This window comes from Benincasa hispida, chromosome 9 (genome assembly GCF_009727055.1).
Source record: "Benincasa hispida cultivar B227 chromosome 9, ASM972705v1, whole genome shotgun sequence".
Classification (NCBI taxonomy): domain Eukaryota; kingdom Viridiplantae; phylum Streptophyta; class Magnoliopsida; order Cucurbitales; family Cucurbitaceae; genus Benincasa; species Benincasa hispida.
The window spans coordinates 47,902,164-47,929,704 of record NC_052357.1 but is presented as its reverse complement, the minus strand read 5'-3'; the positions used below and the strand labels follow the sequence as shown (position 1 = coordinate 47,929,704).

The 27,541-nt window shown below is 36.2% G+C and overlaps 1 protein-coding gene and 1 long non-coding RNA gene across 5 annotated transcripts; one reads left to right on the top strand and one right to left on the bottom strand.

Moving 5' to 3' along the window:
* Nucleotides 1-9,038: 9,038 nt before the first annotated feature.
* On the bottom strand, nt 9,039-14,296 carry LOC120085195. Of its 2 annotated transcripts, XM_039041083.1 has the most exons (8): nt 14,051-14,296; nt 13,758-13,849; nt 13,435-13,513; nt 12,733-12,785; nt 12,454-12,516; nt 11,127-11,649; nt 9,774-9,833; nt 9,039-9,684 (listed from the first exon to the last, which is right to left on the bottom strand). In XM_039041083.1, exons 6-8 carry the CDS (start codon nt 11,631-11,633, stop codon nt 9,310-9,312), a joined length of 942 nt encoding a protein of 313 aa, XP_038897011.1. In that variant the 5' UTR covers nt 11,634-11,649; nt 12,454-12,516; nt 12,733-12,785; nt 13,435-13,513; nt 13,758-13,849; nt 14,051-14,296; the 3' UTR covers nt 9,039-9,309. The 2 variants fall into 2 exon arrangements, with proteins under 2 accessions (XP_038897011.1, XP_038897010.1); XM_039041082.1 differs by lacking the exon at nt 13,435-13,513.
* Nucleotides 14,297-16,880: 2,584 nt separating this feature from the next.
* LOC120085965 lies at nt 16,881-27,057 on the top strand. 3 transcript variants are annotated; one of them, XR_005484096.1, is made up of 5 exons: nt 16,881-17,200; nt 17,282-17,351; nt 17,638-17,720; nt 24,156-24,239; nt 27,008-27,056. It is a non-coding gene; the product is annotated as an uncharacterized LOC120085965 (long non-coding RNA). The 3 variants fall into 3 exon arrangements; XR_005484097.1 differs by lacking the exon at nt 24,156-24,239 and having other exon boundaries at nt 16,883-17,200; nt 17,299-17,351; nt 27,008-27,057; XR_005484095.1 differs by lacking the exon at nt 24,156-24,239 and having other exon boundaries at nt 16,883-17,200; nt 27,008-27,057.
* The last annotated feature ends 484 nt before the right edge of the window (nt 27,058-27,541 follow it).

The following is a 27,541-nucleotide window of genomic DNA, read 5'->3' as shown; positions in this document are numbered from 1 at the left end:
TTATATATTATAAATATATATTTATAAAATATTAAAAATATATATTTATAAAATATTAAAAATATAAATATATCAAATTGGGGTTGGAGTAGGGATATCGTCCCCACCTTGTCCCCGAATGGAGTCTCGAAAAATTTCCTTGGTTTGATCCCATCCCCAATCAAATCGAGGATTTTCCGTCTCGATCGGGGTGGGGTCCTTCAGGGAATTTTGCCAATCCTAGTTATAACTAGATTTTTGATTTAAAAATGAATGAGATGGGATTGTCGGTGGGAAGTGGAGGTCGATTTAGCGCAAGAGAGTAAATTTAATAAGTTAGAGGAGATAAGTAGCAATAACGTACTTGAGCATCCAAGGAGCAGCTTTAGCAAATGCGGGAGATTTAGAAAATGAAGGAGGTTTGCTTAGGCAAAATGGTGGAATGCATTTGAATGGTAGCGGTATTCGTGGGTGGGGTTGAAAAGACTTTTTAGACCTAATTCAATTGTTCAGGTTGTTAATTTCTTCAATCAAATAATCCTTATGAAACATTTAGATTTAATTATTTTCAAGTTAATATTATTTAAATTTTTGTTCTAAAAAGAAACAAGATATAATACGTAAAAATTTGATTTAATTATTTTCATGTATTAAATCAAGAATAGCAACTCAATTTCAATTTTTATAATGATTTTTTTTTCTAAAGTGATAAAAAAAAGTTCTTATATATGTATATAATTGCATTATAAGTAAAAGAAAAATATAATAAGTTCAGGTTGGTTTAGGTTATTTTAAATGAACCCATAAACTAATTCAATCCACAAAATTTTTGTTTATTTGAACCCAAACGATATAGGTTGGGTCGTGTAGATGGGGTGTTTTTAACATCTCCACCATTAGAAATGGATTTGGTAATGTTCGGAGTGGAGGGGATGTGACGGGGGAACGTTTTTGTTTGTTGGTGATTTGCATCTAGACTACAGATGCAGAACAAGAGGCGGAACTCTGTTAAAGTATGGTCCGGTGAAGGAGGTCAAGTTCTTTGATGAGAAAGCTAGTGCAAAGTCAAAAGGGAGTTGTGAAATTTAATTTTATTGTCCATCTACTGCTACGGCCTGCAAAGAGGGAATGAATGGGCATATTTTTAATGGATGGCGCCATGTGTTGTTGCCTTTGCATAAATTGGTGGAAGTAACATTGCAATGGGTGGTAATTATCAGAGTGGTGATAATAGTAGAGGTTCTGGGAGATAGAGGGCCAGTTGAGCTAATGATGAATAGAGGAGGTGGGATGGGTGGCAGAGGTATAATGGAGAAGGGTGGGCAAATGGATTTTGGGGGGGGGGGGGGGTGTTGGCCTTTGCCAGCAATGGAAAAGACTTGTTGCAGAGTCCTTTCTGACCATAAAATAAAGGTTATAATAATCGACCTATACTGTTTATACTACTTAGTAGTACAAGTGATAAGACTGGGTCGATGCATAAGAAAGCACGAGATTTGTTTCACAAGCCGATTTTCTAATTAAAGAGGTTATTGGGAGGGGGGCTGGTGCAGATAGAGTAAGTGCGGAAAATAAGGATAGAGGATAAATGTAACTTCAAATTGGATATGTTTAGTCTATGAGCGATTGATAATCCAATGCAATTCAATCGTTGAATCTTAAAATTAAACATATATTTGATTATCAAGTACACATTGACTTACTCAACTCAAGGGACAGCCAAATTGTTGGAAAAGCCGAGCAAGCATCTTAACTATTAATCAAAGCTAATGCTCCAATTAAACTAAATGTTTTGTCCTACTGTTGAAAATTAAACATGTTTTAATTTCATGAGTTATAGATGAATTAATTTATGAGAGTTGGCAAAATTAAACGATGAGAGTTAATTAGTTTATTTAAGAGTTTCATGTACATAAGTATGAGAGTTTCATGCATTAAAGTATTGAGGTTAATATGGGTTTTTATGTATTTAAGTGTGAGAGCTATGGACCCATGAGAATCCTATAAATAAGATTTTTTTATATTGTAAAACATCCAAGTGTATAGAGAAGAATATTCAAAGAGTCAAGTTTGAAGAATCTATAAAATAAAAATGAAATTGTTTTCTCTCAAACATTCCTTTGTTAGTTACTTATTTGTGAGTGTCCATCATACGCTTCCAACAAAGTGGTATTAGAGCTTGAGTACGAAGTTCTCAAAACAAGAATTGTTTTTGCAAACGGAAAATAACAATTTGGTTCCCTTCCAAGTACCTCGATTTATGAAAGAAAATGATAGCAGCTGGTGTATTCATATGAAAGCTAAACTTGATTCACAATATGTATGAGACATTGTTATTAATGGTTATGAAGAACCAGAATGTGATATGGCTTTAAATCAAGCTCAACGAGAAGCTTTGCAAAATACAAGAAAGAAAGACCAAAAGGCTCTCACCATTATTCATCAAGTCATTGTCGATCCAAATTTTGAGAAGATTTCTAGAACAACTACTGCACATCAAGCATGACAAATTTTGGAGAATACTCACAAAGGAGTAGTTCGAGTCAAGAAGGTTCACCTCCAAAAATTGAGAGATGATTATGAATCACTACATATGAAGGAGCCTAAAACGATTTCAGATTATACTTCAAGATTGCTAGTAGTAAATGAAATGGAAAAAATTATGGTGAGACAATAAATGATGAGCTAGTAGAAAAGATACTTCGTTCATTGGATGAAAAGTTCAATTTCATCGTTGTAGCTATTGAAGAATCAAAGGATTTGAGTACAATGTTCGTTGATCAACTTATGAATTTTTTACAAGTCCATGAAGAGAAGCTTTTCATGTTGCAGTTGAAAGATAAAGAAGATAGCCAAGAAAAAGACAATCGAGGTCGAGGACGTGGTAACAATCATGGACGTGGTGATTTCAGAAGTCGAGGTCAAGGAAACCATTGTCAAAGAAAATTTAATGAGAGTAATTCAAACTCAAATTCATCAAAAGGTCATGGAAGATAAAATTATTCGAGGTCAAATGGAGAACGATCAAATAATGAAAGAAGGTACGATACAAGATAGGTTGAATGTTATAACTGTCATAAATTTGGCCATTATTCTTGGGAATGTAGAAATAAAGTTGAAGAAAATGCAAATTATGTTGAGAAAGATGAAAAAAGTAGCAAATCATCTTTGCTTCTAGCACGCAAAGGTGAAGAAGCATGTGAAAATAGTTGGAATTTGTGTCCTAAATCTTTTGTCATAGTTTGTAAACTTTGAATAAACATATTGTCGTTAATAAAATAAGTGTAATTTTATAAGCATATACTCAATCCAATAAACTATGATCCTAGGTTATTTCATGTAATTTAAACAAGTATGTAGAGACATACAAGTGGATCTTGTTTAAATAATAACCTAAACGGTCTGTAGTAGATGGATAAGACTAGATATCTTATCCTAGTGACACTATGAATACAGTCCGCTTTGTAGGTGTTACAAATATTGTAAAGTACTACAGATAATCTGATCCTGATCATTCATGTAGAGACACGTGAGCGAGGATATCCTATACAAAAAGTTTGTATAAGACCAGGCCACGAAATGATTAGTCTCTTTATGTAACGCCATTAATAATAGAGACTTACATTTCACTAGAATGACCATAGGTGACATGACCCAAATCCTGAGTTATAAACTCCTACTCATGAAGGCAGTTATTTGATTTGTATGGGTGAGAGTGGCCAGATTGCCAACTCAATAAGCTTACCATTTTGGGGATTAGTCTGACTGGGGAGCTGAAAACACAGCTACACGAGACGGAATTCACTTCTTTCTCGATGCAGGGGCAAGTAGATAAATTGCTCCCTTATGGGTTGATTTTGGGGCTTGAACATAGTGACCACACATTCTCCTGGCCTGAGAGGGACTTAGTCATAGTTGGACTATGACTTATTGTTCATTAAAGGAATCAATGGTACTTAAGGAGTTAGATGTAACCACAGGGACAAAATGGTATTTTTGGCCTAGCTGTATTTACGAGCAATTTGTGAAGGGTCATCGCACTGTTGATTAGTTATATCTAATGGACAAAGAAATATATTTGTAGTACGAATAGTGCAGCTGTCAGTCTTTAGTGGAATGACCGACAGTTAATGGATGTTGGATAATTTAATTAAATTTAATTAAAGAGTTTAATTAATTATCCAAGTACTGTTGGAACTTTAATCTACAAGTCCATAAGGTCCCCTTTGTAGCTCAACAAGGATATAATTGAGAATTAATTTTGGATTAATTTGAAGTATTCAAATTAATTGAGGAAAATTGTTATATATGATATAATTAATTAAATTAATTATATATATGATATAATTAATATAATATATTTGATATATTATAATATAAGGTAATATGAGAGGAATTTGAATATGATTCAAATACTAATTATATGAATGAGATTTATGTAATTTAATATAAATATGATTTATATTAAATACCATAAATAAGTTGAGAGGAATTAAATATTTGGATATGATTCAAATATTAATTATATGAATTAGATTCATAGTTGAATTTAATATAATGTGATTTATATTAAATGCCATATATTATTGAGAAAATGTAAACCTATAGATTATGTTGTATTTAATACAATATAAAACTGTAGATTATGTGTTATATGGGATATAACATATAGTTTATATATAATAAGCTTGTTATTATATATATAATTGTTATTTTTATTAATTTAATTTTATTAAATTAATATTAATATTAATTAATTAAAAGAGGTGGGATTATAACTTCCTCCCCCTATTTTCTCTCATAAAGATCGTTCAGTGTGAAGGCATCTAGAGATGATTTTCATCTTCCTCCATGAAACACTGAGAGAATAGTTCTTCTGCAAAAAAAAAACGTACAGAGAAGAAAAGTTCTTCTCCTTCCTCTCTTTCTCTCCATCTCCTTCCCTCTTCCAAACCTAAGGCAAAGCCCATACCTCCTGCCCTATTCTCAACCCTAGAGAATACAGAGGGTTCGTCTTTTGGTGGTGTCTCTTTTGGAAGAAGAGATCGTGATCTGTTCAATGGATTTCATGAAGAAAATCTTCAAAGGTAAGGTTTCTGAAACCCTATGTTTCCTTTTAACTTAGCATGTTGTAATTTATAGAAATGCATATCTTGTTCTTTCTTTACCGTAAAACTTACATTCAATGAGAAATGAGAATTGGACGATCTTGCTTCCGCTCAAGGTTCTCTTCATAATAAGTTCCTTAAAAAACAATACATGGTATCTTGATAGCGGTACAAGCAATCACATGTGTAGATGTAAGTCAATATTCGTGGAACTCGATGAATCCATTGGTGGTAATATCATATTTGGTGATGCCACAAAAATTCCTGTTAAAGGAAAAGGTAAATTTTTTTATTAACTTGAAGAATGCAAAGTATGAGTTTATCTCTGATATTTATTATGTGCTTGATATAAAGAACAATATTTTGAGTTTGGGACAACTCTTAGAGAAAGGCTATAATATTTTAATAAAGGATTATAGTCTTTCAATAAGAGATAATCATGATAATATGATTGCTAAAGTGCAAATGATGAAGAATATAATGTTTTTATTAAACATTCAAACTGATGTTGCTAAATGCTTGATGTCATGTTTGAAATATCCATCTTGGATTTGGCACCTAAGACTTGGGCATTTGAACTTTGATGGCTTGAGACCCTACCAAAGAATCTGGTGTTCCATGATCGTAGTAAGCACATTGATACAAGATTTCACTTTATCAGAGATTGCATTTCAAGAAAGGAGGTTCAAGTTAAATATGTGAAGATTGAAGATCAAATTGCAAATATTTTCATGAAGTCACTTAAAGTTGACGTGTTTAACAAGTTAGAGAACTTTGCTTAGAATCTTTAGAAAACATGTTTAAGGGAGGATGTTAAAAATTAAACATGTTTCAATTAGATGAATTATAGATTAATTAATTTATGAGAGTTGGCAAAATTAAACGATGAGAGTTAATTAAGTTAATTTAAGAGTTTTATGTACTTAAGTACGAGAGTTTCATGAATTAAAGTATTGGGGTTAATATGAATTTTTATGCATAAGTATGAGAATTATGGACCCATAAGAATCCTATAAATAGGATTGTTTTGTATTGTAAAGCATCCAAGCATGTAGAGAAGAATACACAAAGAGCCAAATTTGAAATCTTTCAAATAAAAGTGAAATTGTTTTCTCTCAAATATTCCTTTGTTAGTTACTTATTTGTGAGTGTCCATCATAGGCTTCCAACACCTACTGGATTCTATAGCATCCCTATAGCACTCATACATTTGCATTAAGATTAAGGGTTCCATTGTGAAGATTAATAACCTAGATAGTCTAAGTTGATTAATCGATTTATCTTTGAACCTAAGTTGAGCTTGCATGAAAGATCTATGGATAACATGTATCTCTAACATACATGCATGGTTCAAACTTTTCTATTTAGGTGATATAAGCAAGAAGAAATAAGGGGGTAACATTCAAGCTCAAATCTATAGCTAAAGAAATGCATCGGCGTTTAAAGTGTCAATCTATTCACAAATGCAAATCTAATTAAATAAAAGTTCATAGATGCAAGAAATCACAATCTCATTAATCAATGAAAGTTCATTTCTCACAAAATATACATTATATTCCCTACTCATAAACTAGGAAACTAATTTTGACGACATGTCGGGACAATGAAGACAAGATTGGACATGTCCAAAATGAGAACACAACCAAAAACGAAAACTAAAAAGCTAAAAAATAGAAGGAGAAGAAGAAGAAAGGTTGAGATTGTTGTCTCTCTCTCCATATCTTCTATGATTTCTCCCATGGAAAACCCTAAAAAGAAAGAACAAATAATATAGACAATGCGGCAGTGGTGCAGAGTCATAAGGAGCGGAGGCCAAATTCCCACTAGGTTGCACGCAGCATTGTCACACACATGCATCACTGGAAATGCGACGACGTCGTAATGCCATAGAGGGTATCGTAGTGCTATGCTATGCGTGCTTCTTCTATCAAGGGTGTCACACGTGCGCGTCTCCCTACTTCAAATTGTAATGGCACTACAACACCTACTTAATGTGTGCTCTCTGAGATGGGCGCTGCAGAGTGGTGCCCAACACCAGTCCTTGAATAGGACCTTTTTTAAGCCTGCATGCTCTGATATGCTTTTAATAGGTCCAAATTAACACTAAATGACCCGTAAAGCTCTAGAATACATGAATTGTTCGAGATCTTAATAATATAGACATTTAAACTTGTTAATCATTATCAACGAGCGAGATTATTGGCATTAAATAGCTCATTTCTAGGAGCTATCAGCCTTTCTAGTGTAGCTCCTTATGTGAACCCATCATTTTTTGGTAGAGGTATGTCTATGAGTGGAATGGGTTATGATGCTAAGTTCAGGTGTTAATGGGGGACCTAATATGGGACTATGGACTAATCTTAATAGAGTGGATGGGACAGTGAAGAACATGGTGGAGGGAGAGTTGGTGAGTCTAGTTATGGAGAAGAATCTTGATCGTCAACGAAAGACTGTCTTGATTGTCTGCGATTGACTATTGTGACCGTTGACGACTAACTTGACCATCGACAACCAACCATCTTCACTGATAGGGGGTGACCATCTTGATCGTCGATGACTGACCATTGTGACCGTTAACAACCAACCATAGTGACGATCGATGACCAAATGTCATAACCTTTCACGACCAATTATTGTGATCATCGGCATCCGATCGACCTTTGTGATCGTTGATGATCGACCTATCGTCATGACCGCCGACGATCGATTGACCAAACGTCTTGATCATCGGCAATCGATCAATCGTCGTGCCATCATCGATTGACCATTGTGATCGTGTTCGATCAATGCATAGTTACCGATGATAGTTAGCAATTGTTGTCAGCATGCCGCTTGTGACCTTTGCTCATTGTCAACTTTTCTTTCCCTCCATTTCCCTTTCTTCCTTCTTTTCCCATTGGATTTCTCATTATATTCTCCTTCGTTATTGTCACAAAAAAAGTAAATAAAATAATCTCCCTTATTTTAGAACTTTCTCCTCGCTGAATCATGGTGTGGATTATGCTAGTCGTGGATAGTCGAATGTTCTTTGTTGTTCGCTGTCCACTGCTGATCACTAGGGTTTTGTTTTTATTTTTTCCTCTCTCTCCCCTTCTTACTCATTTTGACACACTCAAAAACAAGAAATTGACTTTTTCATTGAGGAGTTCTAAAGGTTGAAATCTAAAGGCGAACTGAATTTGTTATAAAACTTAATTTCAAATATTTGTTACTTTGTTATTAAAAATTAATTAACTAAATCATTGTCATTCTTAAATTATTGTCATGAAAATTAATGGACTAAATGAATTAATCTAGGACTACAAAAGATGAAGCTAATAAAAATTTTATTTTAAAATGGATGGATTAAAATTTTCTTTCAAAGTTATCATAAAAATCAATCCAAAAAGCACTGGATGTTATATAGTTCACAAAACAACCACCAAAATCAGGAAAAATAAACATGGTTCAATTTACATAAAAGAAATAGTATTAACCTTGAAGTAAAATATTCGATTCTTAGTAAAATAATGAAACGAGGTGCATCTTTTTACCCATCTTTCATCTACCTAATAACATGTTTTTAATAAAACTTTTATATCTCCATATGTCTATTTATTTTTAATAAATTTAATCCTCTTTGTCTTTTTTGAGATGAGATGGGTAAAAAGATGCACTCCGTCACTTCAAGAGACAAAGATTATTATAACTAAATAAGTTTCTAACATGAGCTTATATTTCTAATAAATTTTAACAAAATCAGTATTAATGAAAATCCCCAAAGAGTGTTATTTTCCTTTTTCATTCTGAGATTTAGTTTAGTTTATTTTGAAATTATTTATTCCCTCGTATAAATTTTTTGACACATAAAGAGATATAGTTTTCAATCAAAGTGAGTTTGGTTAAATGGTATTAGCATAACTTTTGTCCTTAGAGGTTGGAGGTTCAATCTCCCATCCGTAGGCGTTGTACTCAAAAAGAAAGAGAGAGAGATTGCATTCATGTTCATCCATTTTTGTCAAAATTAGTATTGACCATCAATGTTTAATGAGCCTCATGCAAAGGAAATAGTGAATCACAACTTGGATAATTGTTTTGCTCTAACCTTTTCCTTATTACCTAATTTCTTTATGACTAATGAAAGCTCCTATTACAAAGCTGACTGAGTGTTTCAAAACAAAATGGTGTAAGCAATATGAGAATGATTGTGCAGTTTGATGATTGGAAGAAGGCTTGGTGTTGCTTATTCTTGTTGGAGTTTTTCAGAGCAAAGTTGAGTGAAAACTGGGAGTCTCTTTTTGGTCCTCTCAGTTGTGGAACCATAAAGAACTCCATGGATATATTGGTTTACATCTTCTCTTTTTGTTGTCTCTGTTTTGGGGACAACAATTTTGATGCCATCATCTTCAGGTGACCAATCTATGATGGAAATGGTGGGAATAAGGCTTGGCTTTGTGTTCATGTGGCGTACTGAGGTTGACGACGTCGTTGTCGTAAGATCTTCTCTTCTGCTAAGTTCAGTTTTGTTGAATGTATCTATTAAGTTTGAATGTGTTGTTGCAGCTATTCCTGTTAGTGAATGACTGTTGCGGAACTTGGGACCGTACGTTTCGCTGAACTGTAGTAGTGAAGAATATGCAAATCTAAAAGTGTCTTTTATCCGAACAAAACCTGTAGAATATTTAATTTATTAGATGTCAATGGTACCTTAGGCTTGGTTCTAACTGGTATACGACTAGGCCGAAGGTCCTCCTTTCCATGTGCAAACTGCAAATAGAAAATACAACCAGAAAAAACATATCAAATCAATTACTGTATAATGCAAACCAAACTATTTCCCATTAATTTCAACATGTGTGATTGAAAATATTATTAGAAAATATTATGTATGCTATGACATGTAAATCGCAATTTAACCAATACTGCTAAGCTTTTGAGTTTAATGATAGCTATAAGGTTCTAAATACATACATTTTTCTCCATATATACCATAATGAATACCACTACAATTAATAAAAATTACAAAGGACCCCAAACTTTTCGGTGAATGGATTAAATGAGTAACTAAACGAAATATTTTGTCGATTACATTTTAGATCAATGGACCCAAATTCTACTGGGTTTATAATGTTTAGCTTATATATGAATCAAAAGAGAGAGAGAGAGAGATTCAAGGTTTTAGTCCTTTTCTTGGAATAAAATCAGCCAACCTAATTACTTAAAAGTATTAAATAGGTGGATCCAACCCCAAGTCCCCGTCCCCCAAGATTGAATTATAAAACCCAAGAAACTGAATCATATATCCATTATTAGAAATCAAGAGCACGATATCGTTGATCGATAGATACTGGAAGTTAGTTGTGTTGTGTTTTTTTTGGCTTTGAATTCGTGTCATGAATAATGATGCTCTAATAAACTCAATGTTGGTACTCAATCCAACCACTGGGAAGGTAGGGCTTGCCAAAGTCTATGATTAATCCAACTTTGGAGAAGGCATAGGTTCATTTACTTTGTGTGATAATGCTTAAGTGCATCAATTTTGGCAGCCAACCTAACTGTTTCACTCTATCTATTAACATACTAGAACTGAGTTCATTATCTGAGACCAAATTCTACACAAAATTGGGAGTGGGATATGTATTCCATCCTTGAATCAGCCTCTGGGCTTTCTTATAAAACCTTGGCTAAGAGACATTCATTCATCCTGTACTGCTCTCTTAATGCGTCAATTTATTTCAATCAAGCTATTCTATAATAAATAAATTCAGTCTACCCACATGTAACAAGAATAAAAAGGAAAGTTAACCCACATTAAATAATAAATAAATAATTCAGTCTAAAAGTTCACCCATTAAACTTGAACATGAACAACTACTCTTTAATCAAACTGTTCCTTCAAATAGTGAATATCTTTTTTATCCATTTGTCCGGTTAGCAATCAAATCTCAAGGCAGAGGTAAGGTTTCTCAAGTAATAAACAAACATATCGCATTTTGGCCAATAAATTTGTTGAGCCAATAATTCAGATCAGATCATTATGATGGGGATGAAATAACTAACCTGGCATTTGTGGCCAAAGCGGCAGCTTCCAGAATCCTCCCAGTAGCGGCAAATGTCCGTTCTGTATTGATTTTTGGCGGACGAAAAACCTCCACCACTTCCAGAATCTAAAGGAGACCTCATTGTCTTCGCTCCCCCAGGGATCGAACTGATCAAAATCCCATCCATTACTATCACTTCTTCATCGACCTTCACTGGAGTTCCATAAATTTGTGGAGACCTTACAGGTGGTGTTTCCAAATTCTCAATAGCCGAAAGTGGTGATAATGGCGATCCTGCTCCTCGAGAACCAAAGCTATTGCATCCAGAAGTGCTGCTAGCGTAGTGATTCATAATAGTGTAACGATCAACGATTGTCGGGCTTCTACAATTTGTTTCCTGGTGATAGTGTCTGGTTCCCCCGATTACCAAGTGATTGTCCATTTGAATGTTGATTGGTCGAACCGAAGCATTTAGGCCTTTGATAATGGATGTTTTGGTACTCCTCTTGCCTTGACGATCTTCCATGATTCAGGAAAAGAACCTGAAATCTCCAAGTTAAAATGATAAACATACTAATAACAATTAATGCACAGAGAAGAAAATATATTACCATTAGATGTTTGCATGGCTATGTAGTATTAATTTCTAGGTTGCTCTTCCAACTACAAACTAGAGATTTATTGAATGTAGCAAATCATGATCCAGTACTCTCCAAAAAATTTGGTGAATTAAATTTACAGAGATAACAAAGGATGAATACGAACAAAAGATTGAGATGTAAAAGTGGAGAAGAGAGAAGAAACATGCAACCAGAATGCAAAGTCGATTCAAAGAGCTACAACAACAACCAGAATGCAAAGTGTATCACTATTGCTTATTCATAAACAGAAAGCCAAAACTAAAATCCTTCAAGTTCCCATCTCTCCCTCACATTAAACTATATCGACCAAATCAAAGGTATGTCTAAACCAAAAAGATCAAATCCAACCTTATACATACATAATAATTAATTGCCACAAAGGCTTTGCAATACAACATACATAACTCTCGAGCCACTCCAAGACTACATAAAACCTCAAATCTTGATCCAAACCATATAGATAAAGTTCTAAGACTAAAATTATAATTTAACATAAATTTATTATACACTCAAAGTCATTAATCCTAGGTCTAAGTATAGTAGTTAGAACATAATTCAAATGTTCCCAAAATCAAATCACATTTAGAAAATTAATCCAGAAAAAAATAAAATAAAATAAAATAGAACATCTAATTTCACAGACAATAATCCAAGTATAATTTTATTTTTTAAAACAGAAACAAGTCCAAATATAATTTTATTAACCTTGTGCTTCAATGTAGAATGCAAATGTTTTCTCCTTTCCTAGTGTTTCAGCTTTGCCTCTACCTGTAAAGAATAAATATATCAATTACCACAGATGCTACAATAAAATCTTAAAAAATACAACTAGAAAGCAAAAACAAGGTCAATCTCATAAATTCTTGTCAAAAAAAGGAACTAAAATTTAATATTGAGAGGAAGCTTAAAGCCAATCAGAAAAGTAACTAGCAACAAATCCCAAGATACTAGAAATTAGTTTTATGAACCATCAAAGGAGCAAACCTTAGTCCGGAGACACTAAACCTCATGAAGACTAAATGAGTGAAGCCATAAGCCTGCAATGATTGAAAGGGCAAATGTAAGCATCAAGGCACAAAATTCGACATTTTACAAGCTACATTCTACAAAATTTATAAAACAGTTGTAGGTCAGTTTCAATTTTAAACAAGTTAACTATTAGAAACTAAAATCAATCAAGTGAAAAAAAAAGGTCAAAATGCTCTGGTTACTAAAAGATAACATGTTCTCCATATATTTAATAACAAAACAATATGTCCATCCTATTTAAAACCAAATAGGATCACTATTTAATCACACAAAATCATATTTGGCTTAAATCATAAAGAAAAAGAAATCTTCTAAAAAAAAGAGAGCAAAAACACCTTCAGGGGCTGTGATCAAAACTAAATGATCCACTTCACTAAACTATTCATGCAATGTTGTTAAAAGTTCAAATACGGAATCACTCAAGTACATGAGAAATTAGTTAAATTCTTCTTTGATCAATAGATTTAAGTTACAAGCAGTATACACACCATCCAAAGTATTGTTCTACAGTATATATTGGCCTAACAAAATTTACGAAACAACAAGGCTACCTTGCCTTAAACAAGAGAAGTATAAAAAGAAACAAGAATCAATATTACAAAGTATTGAGAGTTCACGACAACAAGTTTTAGGTAGAGAAGAAGGCAGCGATATTACCCTAAGTATTCATGCTGCCTCTTTTGAGAAAAACATATGCACTTGATAATATTTTCAACGTGGTAGTTGTTTATGTTCCCTACAGCAAAGTATCTACAACTCAATAAATTCTCAACTTAAAAGTAGCATAGCTTTTGAATCACGAGAATAAAACAAATGAACCTTTTTCCTCTGTATCTCACCTAATATTTTCCTTTTTTTTTTTTTTTTCATTGTGGAGTTTACTCAAACAGTTGGCGGACATAAGAGAAGATAAAACGAACCTATTGAAAGAGGATTAAAACAAGGAAATGAAGAAAGAAAAATGAAGCTTGCAATCTTACCGATATGGAACGGCATCTCGATAGAACCTGAACTGAGATAGCAGGTGTAAGAGAAGGCTTGAAGCGGCGGTCTAAGAAAGATGAACGGAAATCTGATAAAGATAAAAGTAACATACTTTCTTCAATCGAGGTTCAGATGCAAAATAGAAAATGTATTTGAGCATGATTTCGTCAAAATCAGCGACTAGAATCAAAGAAAACGTAAGAATGGAGGATTTAACAGGATCTGCTATACAATATACGAAGTAGGAATGAAATAGAGAAAGCGAGAGCATGAAAACAAAAGAAAGTACCACTTGATCGCAACAATGATTGTTGAGAATGGCGGTGACGACGTCGACAACAGCGTTCTTCAACACTTCGAACCTACAGATTGTATGGAGTCTACGATTGAATCCGCCGTTGAGAGACTCCGATTGAGAGAGAGAAATTTAGAGTTACATTTCTTCCTTGGACGGAAAATGAGCATGAATTCATGAATTCGGAGTTTGGGAGTGGAGTAGGAACAACATTGCTGAACAAACCAAAATTCAATTCAAAACCAAATCAACTATATATATAATATATTAAAATGGGTCAACTAAAATCCAATTTTTGTTGTTAATAAAATATTCGTAAAAATACAAGTTCACTCCATATATATATATATATTGGGTGCAAATTTAGCCTTTAAATTTTAGGGAGTACATTTTCAAAATTTTTATGCATCTAATAAATCTCAACACACTGAAAATATCTAAAACAGGTCTTTGAAAATATATTTGATGTATTTTTAAATTAACTAATTTATTAGAGGTAAATTTGAATTATTATATTCAATGATACTCTAAATTTTTAATTTTATATTTTTTTTATATCCATGACTGTTTGAACCAACTTACATAGGTCTCGATTAATTTCACGGGACAACCCGTTTGACTGTACAATATTTGGTGTCAAAAAAACTCATATTAAAATATTTAATTGGTTTGTAAATTTTAAATAATGTCAACTAGATCGAGACTTTGTTATATATAAATTAAATTTTATAAAATTTATTGAACAAAAAAGTTCAAGAACCAAATTACACAAAATAGAATGTTAAAAACTTATCCATTTTAAAATTGGGACTAAATAAACAAACTTCAAAGTTTCAAATTACCATAGACCATTGAATAAAATTTTTCAAAACTCTCCCCCGTTCCAAATATGTTAGGTATTTTTGCAAATGCACTATAAATTCGGGTATCTTCTATAGCTATTCGTCATAATTTCTTTATAGTGCTATTGGAGGTTCCTATAGTTAATTCTTACTTCTATTCATTATTAAGGGCTATAATGAATTTTATTTTTAGTACAATAGGGACACTTTTTTTTATCTTCCGTTGTGCCCAAAAAATTCCATTCACATTCGTGAAAGTATCAGAAAAATTTATATTGATGACTAAAAAATTGGTTCAAAAATGTTAAATGACCCAATTTTTGAAAAAAAAATGTCAAATGATTCTTTGTTGACGTCAAATTCAGATGAAATTATAAAAATATACTTGCACACACATGGAAAATCATCTCGCTCTCTCTTGGTCTTGGTCACTCTTGCTCTCTCTTAGTCTCGATCTCTCTCACTTTCTTTCAGTCTCAGTCTCCTCAGTCTCTCTCTTTCTTTCCCCACTCATAAAATCACTTCTCTCTTGCGTTCTTGTTCACTAGAATTGGTCCCGTCGGAGCTACTTTCTTAGACTCGCCATGTTAGAGAAGAAAAAGAAGACGTGTAAAGGAGAAGAAGCCGGAGAAGAAGATGACGACACACATATAAAGAGAAAAGAGAGGGAGAAAGACGAACGGGAGAAGAAAAGGAAAAAGAAAAAAAATATCAAGAAAGGAAGGGCAATACCATAACTTCACATGGTTATGACATCAACAAAGGAACATTTAGATTTTGAACCTTTAAAATAGTTTTTTTTTTTTTTTCTTTTTGTAATTTTCTCAAAATATCATATAGAAGTATTTAATTTCGAACTAAAATTAATTGACTTGCTAAAATGCTCGTCTACAACTAGAGTAAACATGGCTCTTGAAAGGAAGTAGTCCAAATAATAGTATCCAACAATAAAACAAATTCAACAAGTAATTTCAACACAAGTTTGTACAAAATTTACTAACTTTCAAAATTCATTTGTACATTCTTCAAAAACGCTTATTAAATATAGTTTCTTAACAGGTTGTCTCTTTCAAAATTACAATGGAAGTAAAAACCTTTTTAAATGATTGGACAAAATTTGAGATCTAAGTCGTCACCACACCCGTTTCAAGACCTAATTTTCATCCAAAATTTTAAATAATTTATACTTCAACGTTTATAAGAGATCGTGGGTAATAATGCAATTTTTGAAAGAGTATTACCATGTCGAAAGTTTTATAAAAATGGACAATTCACTAATAAATAAAATGAGCACTAGTGGTCTAGTGGTAGAATAGTACCTTACCAATGGCTGGTGCATTCTTTTTTTTTTTTTTTTTTTTTTTTTTTTTTTTTTTNTTTTTTTTCTCTTCTATTTTCCTATTTTTCATTCAAACCAATTCAATCGGATTAATTTCAGAGGAAGAAAATACTTTCAACCGATGAATTTGTTTAGCAATTCAAAACTTTCTAACTTTCTAAGAAAAAATCCTTTTTGGTTCTTGAAATTTTGTACGTGTTCGGACTTAAAACTTTGAAATGTATTTTTGTAGGTCCTTGAATTTTTAAAGATAGGTGTGTTTGATTTTTAATGATCTCTTTAGAAACGTTTTCTATTTTTGTTACAATGTAATCGTTGAAGATTGTGTTATTGACATTTATACATACAATGTAATTATTAACTATTGAGTTATCAGTTGTTTAATAATCCTTCATGATTTTTCTACCAAATATCTTGTAATGACCTAGACCTAAATTCATCATCTGATAGCCTCGACAATCCCCACAAATCAACATGGGTCCTTTCAGGATGTCTTTGTCCTCACTCACATACTTCTTAGAAAAATTCTCTGAATGTTGCCCCAAAGATTTATACATTTATTTATTTTTTTTTTAAAAAAAGAGCTAATAGTTAATTAAGGAAAAGGAGAAGGGAAATTAGGGTTATAAATGAGGTTGGGAACCTCGGGTTGCGTGCAAAAGAAAAAAAAAAAGAAAATTTTTCTCTTCTTCCTCCTTCCAGCCCTCACGATTTCCCTTCACAGTGCGTCTCCGCTGTCGCCCCCTTGCGCCTCAGCCCAGCGCGTCTCGTCCGTCGTCCACCGCTCGATCGTGGGTCTCCAGCCACGCAAGGTTCCGGTCGTTTCAGCCGTGCAAAGTTTCGTCCGCTTCCAGCCGCACCGCCACTTCCAGCCGCGCCGAGTTTCTTCGATTTTTTTCTTCCGTTTTCGTTCTGCGTCTGCTAGTCGCCGACCGTTTCGGTTCTGCCAAGAACGTGGTTTTGGTGAGATTTAAGTTTTTCTGGTTTTTTAGTTAATGGGTTTTGAATGGCTATCGATTTTTGGTCTGATTTAAGTTAATTCAGGGTGTTGCCCAATTCAGGATTTCAAGACATTTTGTCGGTACAGCATCAAGGTTTGCTTGGGCGCCTTTTGGTAAGCTATTTTGGTTGTTCTAATTTAAATCTCATTTTCCCAGTTGGTTTGGTGAATGTTGATGTTTATTGGATTTTAGAATTTAGTTTTGAAACATTTCCGCTTGGCTTAGAACTATTTTGGATTCCGTCCTTGGAACTCAGTGTAGTTCTCGGCAATCTTTTGGGGGAGTAGTTTGGAGTTTTTTTGCATTCTTTTGGGTGAGTGGTTTGGAGTTTTTTTTTTTGTGCAATTTGGGGGAATAGGTTGTGTTTATAAGGTTTAACATTAAATTGGTTTATTCTAGGACAATTCGAGCGTTTGACTCAAGTCAAAGAGGGATTTGGTTGATAATTGAGTTGGTTGCTAATTGTTCGACATAATTTCGAGGTAAGTGGTTTATTGCCGGTATTGCCCTAAGATCTTGATAAACCTGCTAGTCATAAGGAAAATTCTTATGTCACTATATGTATGAGTTATATGTGCTGAAGTTTGATGTATGGGTAACTGTGATCGTGATAAAGTTTGATGTATGGGTAACCGTGCTAAAATTTGATGTATGGGTAACCGTGATAAAGGTTGATGTATGGGTAACTGTGCTAAAGTTTGATGTATGGGTAACTATGCTAAGATGTTGATTCATGGCCTTGATTGCATGGTTATGTCTGTTTGAGATTTTAGTGACTGTTAGTGTTGCCATTGGTATCGCATGTTGTGAGCCTTCGGGCCCATACCCTATGCTTATGTACGGTGTCATTTTGGGACCACCACTTATGTTTATGCCGGTGACCTTCTCTTATGCCTACGTCTATGATGCCCTTGTGCACTTTGGTCAAATGGAAAGACTAACAGATCACTGAGTGAGTTGAGTGAGCTCAGTAGTGGGCCGCTTACTGAGTACAAGAGAGATCTGTGACCTGGCCATTAGGATGACTTACTGCTTTCGCACTTAGTATCATGCCCTTGTGCACTTTGGTCAAATGGAAAGACTAACAGATCACTGAGTGAGCTGAGTGAGCTCAGTAGTGGGCCGCTTACTGAGTACAAGAGAGATCTGTGACCTGACCATTAGGACGACTTACTGCTTTCGCACTTAGTATCATGTTTTGGAGTCTGGTTTAAGAGTTAGGCGTTTTAAACTCTCATGCAATATTCATTAATTTTATTATTTGACTATTTAATTATTTTTCATTTTAAAGTCGGGTTTAGGGGTACACTGAACGGTAAATTTTTATTTTATTTTATTTTTTTTTAGTTTATTTATTATTATTTATTTATGTTTTCTTACCTTTGCTCATTTGAGCACTATTAAATAAAATTTAGCTATTTTATTTATTTGTAAAAAAAAAGAAAAAGAAATGTATGGTTAAGCCTATGCATGCATGAAGTAGCATCCTAGAAATAAGTAGGAAAGTAGGGTCGTTACAGTTGGTATCAGAGCCTAAGTTTTAGGTTCACTTACATCGTGAGTCCAATCTATTCCTTATGGCCATAAATGGATCTTTCGTCATCGGCAGGTATGTTGTTTAAATTCCTTTAGGAAAATATATATGAAATCTTACCTGTTGTGCAGTCTTTTGACGTTTTACCCTGCTAGTGTGTATTAAAGTGTTACGTGTGGTCACCAGGTATGGGCCACGAACTAGAGGAAGGGACAGTCGAGGCAAGAAAGTAGTTGGGGAGTGGGACCCTGACCTGCAAGAACCCGAGGTGCAGAGCCAAGAGGTGCAGGACCCACCACCTCGTGACCCTTCTGGGTCAACTTGGCAGAAGGTTAGACCAAGAAACCTACGAGATTTCAAAAAGTATGATCCCCCGACGTTTAACGGGTCCCTGAAAGACCCCACAAATGCAGAATTGTGGTTGTCCACTATTGAGGGGATTTTTTAGTACATGAGGTGTCCAGAGGAGCAGAAGTTGTAATGTGCTGCTTTCGTTCTCATCGATAATGCCCAGCGCTGGTGGCGCTCGGCTGAGAGAATGATAGAAGCCAGTGAAGGCCAAGCCACGTGGGACCAGTTCAAAGAGCGATTTTATGAGAAGTATTTCTCTGCTCATGTAAGGTGCAACAATCAGGCTGAGTTCATGAACTTGAAGTAGGAGACCATGACAGTAGAAGAGTATGAGGAGGAGTTTGACAAATTGTCTTGCTTCGCCCTTGATAGAGTGTCTACCGAAGCAAAGAGGACTGAAAGGTTTGTGCAAAAACTCCGGGACAAGGTGCGAAGCACTGTGCAAGTTTTGGAGCCTCCTACCTACGCCGCAGCCTTCCGAGCGACAACACGCATGGGTTGTCCTTCAGGGATAGAGTTCCTGAAGTCCCTAACGGAGGAACCGGCCCCCGGCCAGAAGAGGAAAGTTGAGCAGAAAGCTTTAAGACCTCCGCAGAAGGTTTAGAGTACAAGTAGTTCAGTAGGGCACGCCCAACGGTAGGCTACTACTTTAGGAGGATTTTGGAAGGAAAGATCGGTATGCAAGTCATGTAGGAAGCATAATTGGGGACGCTGTCTGATTGGCACAGGGACTTGTTTTAGATGTAAACAGATAGGGCATACGGTGGACTAATGCCCTAGTAGTGGTTCCGAAAATGTGGGGGGTCAGCCCCCGAGTTTGCATCAGAGCAGTTCAAACCGACAGGAACAGTAGGGTCGGGTTTATGCCACCAGTCGTCGGAAAGCTGAGCACTCGGGAATAGTGGTGACAGGTACGCTCCCAATCTTGGGGTACTATGCCTTGGTATTGTTTGACTCTGGTTCGTCTCACTCTTTCATTTATTCGTTGTTCGTAAAGCATGCTATGTTAGTTCTGGAACCCTTGGGTTATGTTTTATCAGTGTCTACACCGTCATGAGCGATTATGATAGCAAGTGAAAAGATAAAAGCGTGTCAGTTGGAAATAGCGAACCACACCCTTGATGTGACTCTGATAGTGTTAGACATGTGTGATTTCGACGTAATTCTGGGCATGGATTGGTTAGTTGCCAACCATGCTAGCATAGGAGGTTGATTAACTAAGGTGTCTGGAGTATCTTGGCTAGCGTAGTTGACACAAGAGAAACCGAGGTTGTACTAACCTCTGAGCCAGTTGTGAGAGATTATCCCGACGTATTTCTGGAAGAACTTCCAGGATTGCCTCCACCAAGGGAGATTGATTTTATGATCGAACTGGAGCCAGACACTATCCTTATATCCAAAGCGTAGTACAGAATGGCTCTGACAGAATTGAAAGAACTGAAGGTTCAATTGCAGGAACTGCTTGATAAAGGGTTCCTACGACCCAGTGTTTCTCCGTGGAGTGCACCGGTGTTATTTGTGAAGAAAAAGGATGGGTCGTTACGTTTGTGCATAGAATACAAGAAGTTGAATAAGGTGACCAAGAACAAGTACCCGCTTCCTAGAATCGATGACCTATTTGACCAACTACAGGGTGCTACTGTATTGTTTAAGATTGACCTATGGTCAGGTACCATCAGCTGAGGATCAAGGACAGTGATATTCTGAAGACTGCGTTTCGATCCAGATACGGGCATTTCGAGTTCATTGTGATGTCTTTTGGTCTGACAAATGCTCCCATGGTATTCATGGATTTAATGAATTTGGTGTTCAGGGACTTCCTGGACACCTTTGTAATAGTTTTCATTGATGACATTTTGGTCTACTCCAAGACAAAGGCGAAACACGAGGAATATCTTCGGAAGGTCCTAGGAATGCTGAGGGAAAACAAACTATATACAAAGTTTTCTAAGTGCGAGTTCTGGCTACTGAAGGTGTCCTTCCTTGAGCACGTGGTGTCAAAGGACAGGATTTCAGTAGATCCAGCTAAGATTGAGGCCGTTACTAATTGGCCCCGCCCTACAATAGTCAGTGAGGTGTGCAGCTTTCTGGGATTGGTTAGGTACTATTATAGGTTTGTAGAGAATTTCTCTAGCATGGTCGCGCCGTTGACTCAGCTAACCAAGAAGGGAGTTTCGTTTGTTTGGAGCAAAGCTTGTGAGGACAGTTTTCAGGACCTCAAGCAGAGGTTGGTTTCAGCACCGGTTCTCATCGTACCAGACGTCCGAGAACTTCGTGATCTACAGTGATGCTTCTAAGAAGGGTTTGGGTTATGTGCTTATGCAACATGGTAGGGTGGTCGTCTATGCCTCCCACCAGTTGAAAAACCATGAGCGAAACTATCCTAACCACGACTTAGAATTGGCAGTGGTGGTGTTTGTCCTAAAGATCTGGAGGCACTACTTGTATGGGGAAAAGATCTAAGTTTTCACCGACCACAAGAGTCTGAAATACTTCTTCACCCATAGAGAGTTAAACATGAGACAGTGCAGGTGGCTCGAGTTAGTAAAGGATTACGACTGCGAGATCTTTTACCACCCAGGTAAGGCGAATGTTGTAGCCAATGCCCTTAGTCGAAAGGTTGCTCATTCGACCGCCTTGATCACTAAGCAGGTTCAGTTGTGTAAGGATCTGGAGCGAGTAGAGATCGCGGTGGCAGTGGGGAAAGTCACTTCGCAGCTAGCTCAGTTGACAATGCAACCAACCTTGAGGCAGAGGATTATTGTTGCATAGTAGGGTGATCCAAACCTGGTTCAGAAATGTTGTCAGGTAGGGTCAGGCCAGGCAAGTGAATTCTCTGTGTCGGTAGACAAGGGTCTTTTGTATCAGAGACGATTGTGCGTCCCAGCAGATGATGGCCTGAAAGGGGAACTGTTGGCAGAAACTCATAACTCTCCATTCTCGATGCACCCAGGTAGTACCAAAATATACCAAGATGTGAAGCGGTATTACTGGTGGCCCAAAATTTAGTTTGTTAGCAGGTGAAGGCCCCGAGGCAGAAGATAGCAGGCTTGCTACAACCATTGGATGTGCCAGAATGAAAATGGGAGAGCGTGGCTATAGATTTTATTATGAGTTTGCCCAGAATAGCGAAGGGTTTCTCAGTGATTTGGGTTGTGATAGACAGACTCACCAAGGTGGCACATTTTATTCCAGGGAAGCCCACGTACGCGGTGAGTAAGTGGACTCAACTATATATGAAGGAGATAGTAAGATTGCATGGTGTGCCGGTATCAATTGTGTCCGACAGGGTCCCTCGTTTCACCTCCAGTTTTTGGAAGAACCTTCAAGCAACGTTTGGATCGCGGTTGAACTTCAGTACAACTTTTCACCCCCAAACTGATGGGCAAACAGAACGTTTAAATCAGACGTTGGAGGACATATTGCGCGTTTGTGCGTTGGAATTCTCAGGGGGTTGGGACTTCTACTTGCATTTGGCAGAGTTTGCTTATAATAATAGCTATCAGGCTACCATTGGCATGTCGCTTTTTTAAGCTCTTTACGGGAGAGGTTGCAGGTCTTCTGTTTGCTGGGGTGAGATTGGGGAGAGGAAACTGTTAGGAACTGAGTTAGTGGAGTTGACGAATGAAGCCATGCAAAAGATCAGGGCTATAATACTAGCAGCGCAAAGTAGACAGAAAAGTTACATGGATGTTAGGCATAAAGATCTGGAGTTCAAAGCAGGTGACAAAGTGTTCTTGAAAGTGGCGCCGATGAAGGGTGTCTTGAGATTCGGGAAGAAGGGTAAGTTAAGTTCGAGTTTTGTTGGGCTATTCGAGATCTTGGAGCGAGTTGGCTCTGTGGCTTATCGTTTGGCCCTGCCACTGTCCCTCTCCGCGGTCCATAATGTCTTTCATGTCTCTATGCTGAAGAAGTATTTAACGGATCCGTCTCATGTGGTGGACTTTGAGCCCTTGCAACTAAATGAAAACTTGAGTTACGAGGAGAAGCCTGCACAAGTTATAGCTAGAGAGGTGAGAATTTTGCACAGCAAGGAGGTGCCACTAGTGAAGGTTCTGTGGCAGAACCATCAGTTTAAGGAAGCAACTTGGGAGCCAGATAATGAGATGAAAGCACTGCATCCTGAGCTCTTCCAGGATTAGAACTTTCGAAGACGAAAGTTTATTAAGGGGAGAAGAGTGTGATGCCCCAAAGATTTATATATTTATTTAAAAAAAAAAAAGAGAGAGAGAGAGTTAATAGTTAATTAAGGAAAGGAGAAGGGGAATTAGGGTTATAAATAAGGGTTGGGGAACCTCGAGTTATGTGCAAAAGAAAAAAAAAGAAAAACTATTCTTTCTTTTTTTCTCTTATTCTTCCTCCTTCCAGCCCTCACGATTTCCCTTCACAGTGTGTCTCTGCCGCCGCCTCCTTACGGCTCAGCCCAGCACGCCTCGTCCGTCATTTGTTGCTTTATCGTGAGTCTCTAGCAGTGTAAGGTTTCGGTCGTTTCAGCCGCGCAAAGTTTCGTCCGCTTCCAGCCATGCCAAGTTTCTTCCATTGTTTTTCTTTCGTTTTTGTTTTGCGTCCGCCAGTCGCTGACCGTTTCGGTTCTACCAAGAACGTGGTTTTGGTGAGATTTAAGTTTTTTTGGTTTTTTAGTTAATGGGTTTTGAATGGCTACCGATTTTTGGTTTGATTTAAGTTAATTCAGGGCGCGTTGTTGCCCAATTCAAGATTTCAAGACATTTTGTCGATACTGTCCAGCAGCATCAAGGTTCGTTTGGGCGCCTTTTGTAAGCTATTTTGGTTGTTCTGATTTAAATCTCGTTTCCCCAGTTGGTTTGGTGAATGTTGGTGTTTATTGGATTTTAGAATTTAGTTTTGAAACATTTTAGCTTGGCTTAGGACTGTTTTGGATTCTGTCCTTGGAGCTCAGTGTAGTTCTGGTTACATCAGCATTCTTTTGGGTGAGTGGTTTGGAGTTTTTTTTGTGCAATTTGGGGGAATAGGTTGTGTTTATAAGGTTTAACATTAAATTGGTTTATTCTAGGACAATTCGAGCGTCTGACTCGAGTCAAAGAGAGATTTGGTTGATAATTGGAGTTGGTTGCTAACTGTTCGATATAATTTCGAGGTAAGTGGTTTACTGCCAGTATTGCCCTAAGATCTTGATAAACCTGCTAGTCAGAAGGAAAATTCTTATGTCACTATATGTATGAGTTATCTGTGCTGAAGTTTGATGTATGGGTAACTGTGATTTGATCTATAGGTAACTATGCTAAAGTTTGATGTATGGGTAACTGTGCTAATGTTTGATGTATGGGTAACTGTGATAAAGTTTGATGCTGATTCATGGCCTTGATTGCATGCTTATGTCTATTTGAGATTTTAGTGACTGTTAGTGTTGTCATTGGGCTATGCACATCGCATGTTGTGAGTCTTCGGGCCCACACCCTATGCTTATGTACAGTGTCATTTTGGGACCACCACTTATGTTTATGCCTGTGACTTTTGGTGTCACTACTTATGAAAGCGTGTCTTCGGGTTCGCCCCTTATGCCTATGCCTATGCCTACGTCTATGATGCCCTTATGCACTTTAATCCAATGGAAATACTAACAGATCATTGAGTGGCCCACATTGAGTATACTTTATACTCACCCTGTAACAACCTAGATTTGTACGCATACACTACAGGAAATTAAATATTGAAATTTATTGGATGATAAATATAAATATCCTAACCTTAATTTGGGAAGTAGAGAAACAATTAAAAACTAATAATATTATTATTAATAAATAAATAAAAATAAAAATAAAAGAAAATTGGAAAGAATGAAGGTGGAGAGAGCGAGACTCTAATTTAATGATAAATAAATAAATAAATAAATAAATAAAAGAAAATTGGAGAGAAAGAGAGAAAGATGGAGAGAGTGAGATTGGAGAGAAAATTGGAGAAAGCAAGAGTGGAGAGAATGAGATTCCTGGAGAGAGCGAGATTAAAGAGAAAATTGGAGAAAGCGAGAGTAAAGAGAGCGAGATTCCTAGAGAGAGCGAGATTGAAGGAAAATTGGAGAGAGCGAGAATTGTAGCGAGAAAGCTAGAGAGAGCGAGATTGAAGAGAAAATTAGAGAAAGCGAGATTTGCGGCGAGAAAACTGGAGAGAGCGAGATTCTGAGAAGAGAGAATTGAAGAGCGAGAAACCCCAACGAGCGATGCTAGCGAGATTGAGGCTGGCGAGAGTAGAGAGAGCGAGATTGAAAGAAAAATTGGAGAAAGCGAGAATTGTAGCGAGAAAGCTGGAGAGAGCGAGACTGAAGAGAAAATCTGAGAGCGAGAGTGGAGAGAGCGGGATTCCCAGCGAGAAAGCTGAAGAGAGCGAGATTCTGAAAATAAAGAGAGCAAGATTGAAGAGAATTGGAGAGTGAGATTCTTAGCGAGAAAGCTGGAGAGAGCGAGATTCTGAGAGCACTGAGAGCGAGATTTGGACAAAGTGAGAGTGGAAAGAGCGAATTCCTAGCAAGAAAACTAGAGAGAGCAAGATTTCTGAGAGAAGAGTGAGCGAGCTTTGGACAGAAGCGCGAATTATGCGTTGAATTTGGCCACGATCTTATAGATTATACATGGAAAAACCCTAAAATTGAATAGAAACAAAGAATGATGACGTAAGAGCAAACGTTAGCCAAGATTAGGTGTCTTATTGAGAGGAATCCTCAAACCTAAGTAATTTTAAAGAAGTCACCTGTAGGATGATTTGTCACACTGAGAAGAGCTGAAAACTACTATAAATAGGACCCTTTGCCTGAAGATTTAACCCATTCTCAAACAAATCTTAGTAACAAAGAATCGTGTGAAAGAGTAAGTGTGAGTGAGGAAATTCTGTGAGGTTAAAAGAGAAAAGTTCGGGTAAGGTGCTGCTCAAATTTCCTTCTAGTTTAAAAAGGGAAAGCTCTACTGATCAAATCATAAAGAATAATGAGGAATAACTAGATCACAGTCAAGGTAAGTAGTTTATCTCACACTCTCTTTAAGTGTTCTATAGTAGTGTACCTTTATTATGTTGCATGATTATGTTATTGTTATGTTACATTATATGTTTAGAACACGTTTCTCTACAAGGGACCTCATGCATTATGTTTGTTCACAATCATATTAAAATCAAGTTTTAATTAGGTGTAGGTCATGCTTCTAGGGCTGGTAGGGTATGTATGGTTGCACCCCTCTAGTCCAATCTTACGTTTATGCTAATGGTTGATGTTAGATGCAACTCTGGTCCTACTGATTGCATGACCCGCTAATCATCAGATGAGTTAGTTTCCGCTTAAGTCCTCATCTTCCTATCAGGGCGGAGAAATTTATGCTTCCAGGACTGGTAGGGCATGTATGGTTGCACCCCTCCAGACCCAATCTTACGTTATGTTTATGTTAGGGATTAGCAGGATATGTATGGTTGTACCTCTCTAGTTCAATCTTACGTTTATGCTAATGGTTGATGTTGGATGCGACTCTGGCCCTACTGAATTCATGACCCGCTAATCATCAGATGGGTTAGTTTCCGCTTAAGTCCTCATCTTCCTATCAGGATGGAGAAATTTACGTTGGAAGCATAACCGACCATCCAATTTTATGTTATGCTAATGGTTGATGTTGGATGCGACTCTGATCCTACTGACTGCATGACCCGCTAATCATCAGATGGGTTAGTTTTCGCTTAGGTCCTCATCTTCCTATCAGGGCGGAACGATTTATGTTGGAAGCATAACCGACCACCACATGTTATTATACGTTTTCAGTCCCAACCATATGTTTTCATGACATGTTGCTTGTGATTGTGCATTTGGTCACTACCCTACGTGAGAACTACTTACAAGGTATATTATATACTCATCCTATATTTTTACAGACTTTGTAGGTAAGGACACAGTGTAGATGACAGAATTGGACGTCGCTCAAATGGCCAACCATCAAACTCACTATTATAGGCACATGCATTTTGTACTACCACGCTAATGTTTTATGGATCCTGGTGTTTGTATATTTAAGATTTTTTTTATAATTGACATGAGTAGTTTGTTATATTGTTTAATTACTATTTTTTTTTAGTATAAAAAATCATTTGGCTATTTTTCCATATGAAACTTTATAATTTGTTTTTTTTTTTTTTTAATTTTTGAAATAATGTTGGTTTTTGCCTTGTGGGTCCTGGAGTCTTGGAGAGTGCATGTTTTTAACCCAATTGGTCTTGGGTCTGATTTCACTTTTCAGTGTAAAACAACTTGTAAATCATTTATTTTTTATTATATTTTTATATTTCTATTTATTATTATTTTAATTTTTAATTTTTAATTTTCTAATATGTAAATTTTTATATTCTTTTAGTTTTTAATTTAAGATTTTTCAATGCCTGAATTTATATATCATTTTAAATTTGAATTTA

Excerpts from the sequence above, each read along its gene's own strand:
- LOC120085195 (XM_039041083.1), bottom strand. The coding sequence starts at position 11,633 with ATGGAAGATCGTCAAGGCAAGAGGAGTACCAAAACATCCATTATCAAA. Across the intron at positions 9,834-11,126 it reads GCTTTGGCCACAAATGCCAG|TTTGCACATGGAAAGGAGGA; the intron begins GTTAGTTATTTC and ends TTCTATTTGCAG. Across the intron at positions 9,685-9,773 it reads CAGTTAGAACCAAGCCTAAG|TTCAGCGAAACGTACGGTCC; the intron begins GTACCATTGACA and ends TCACTACTACAG.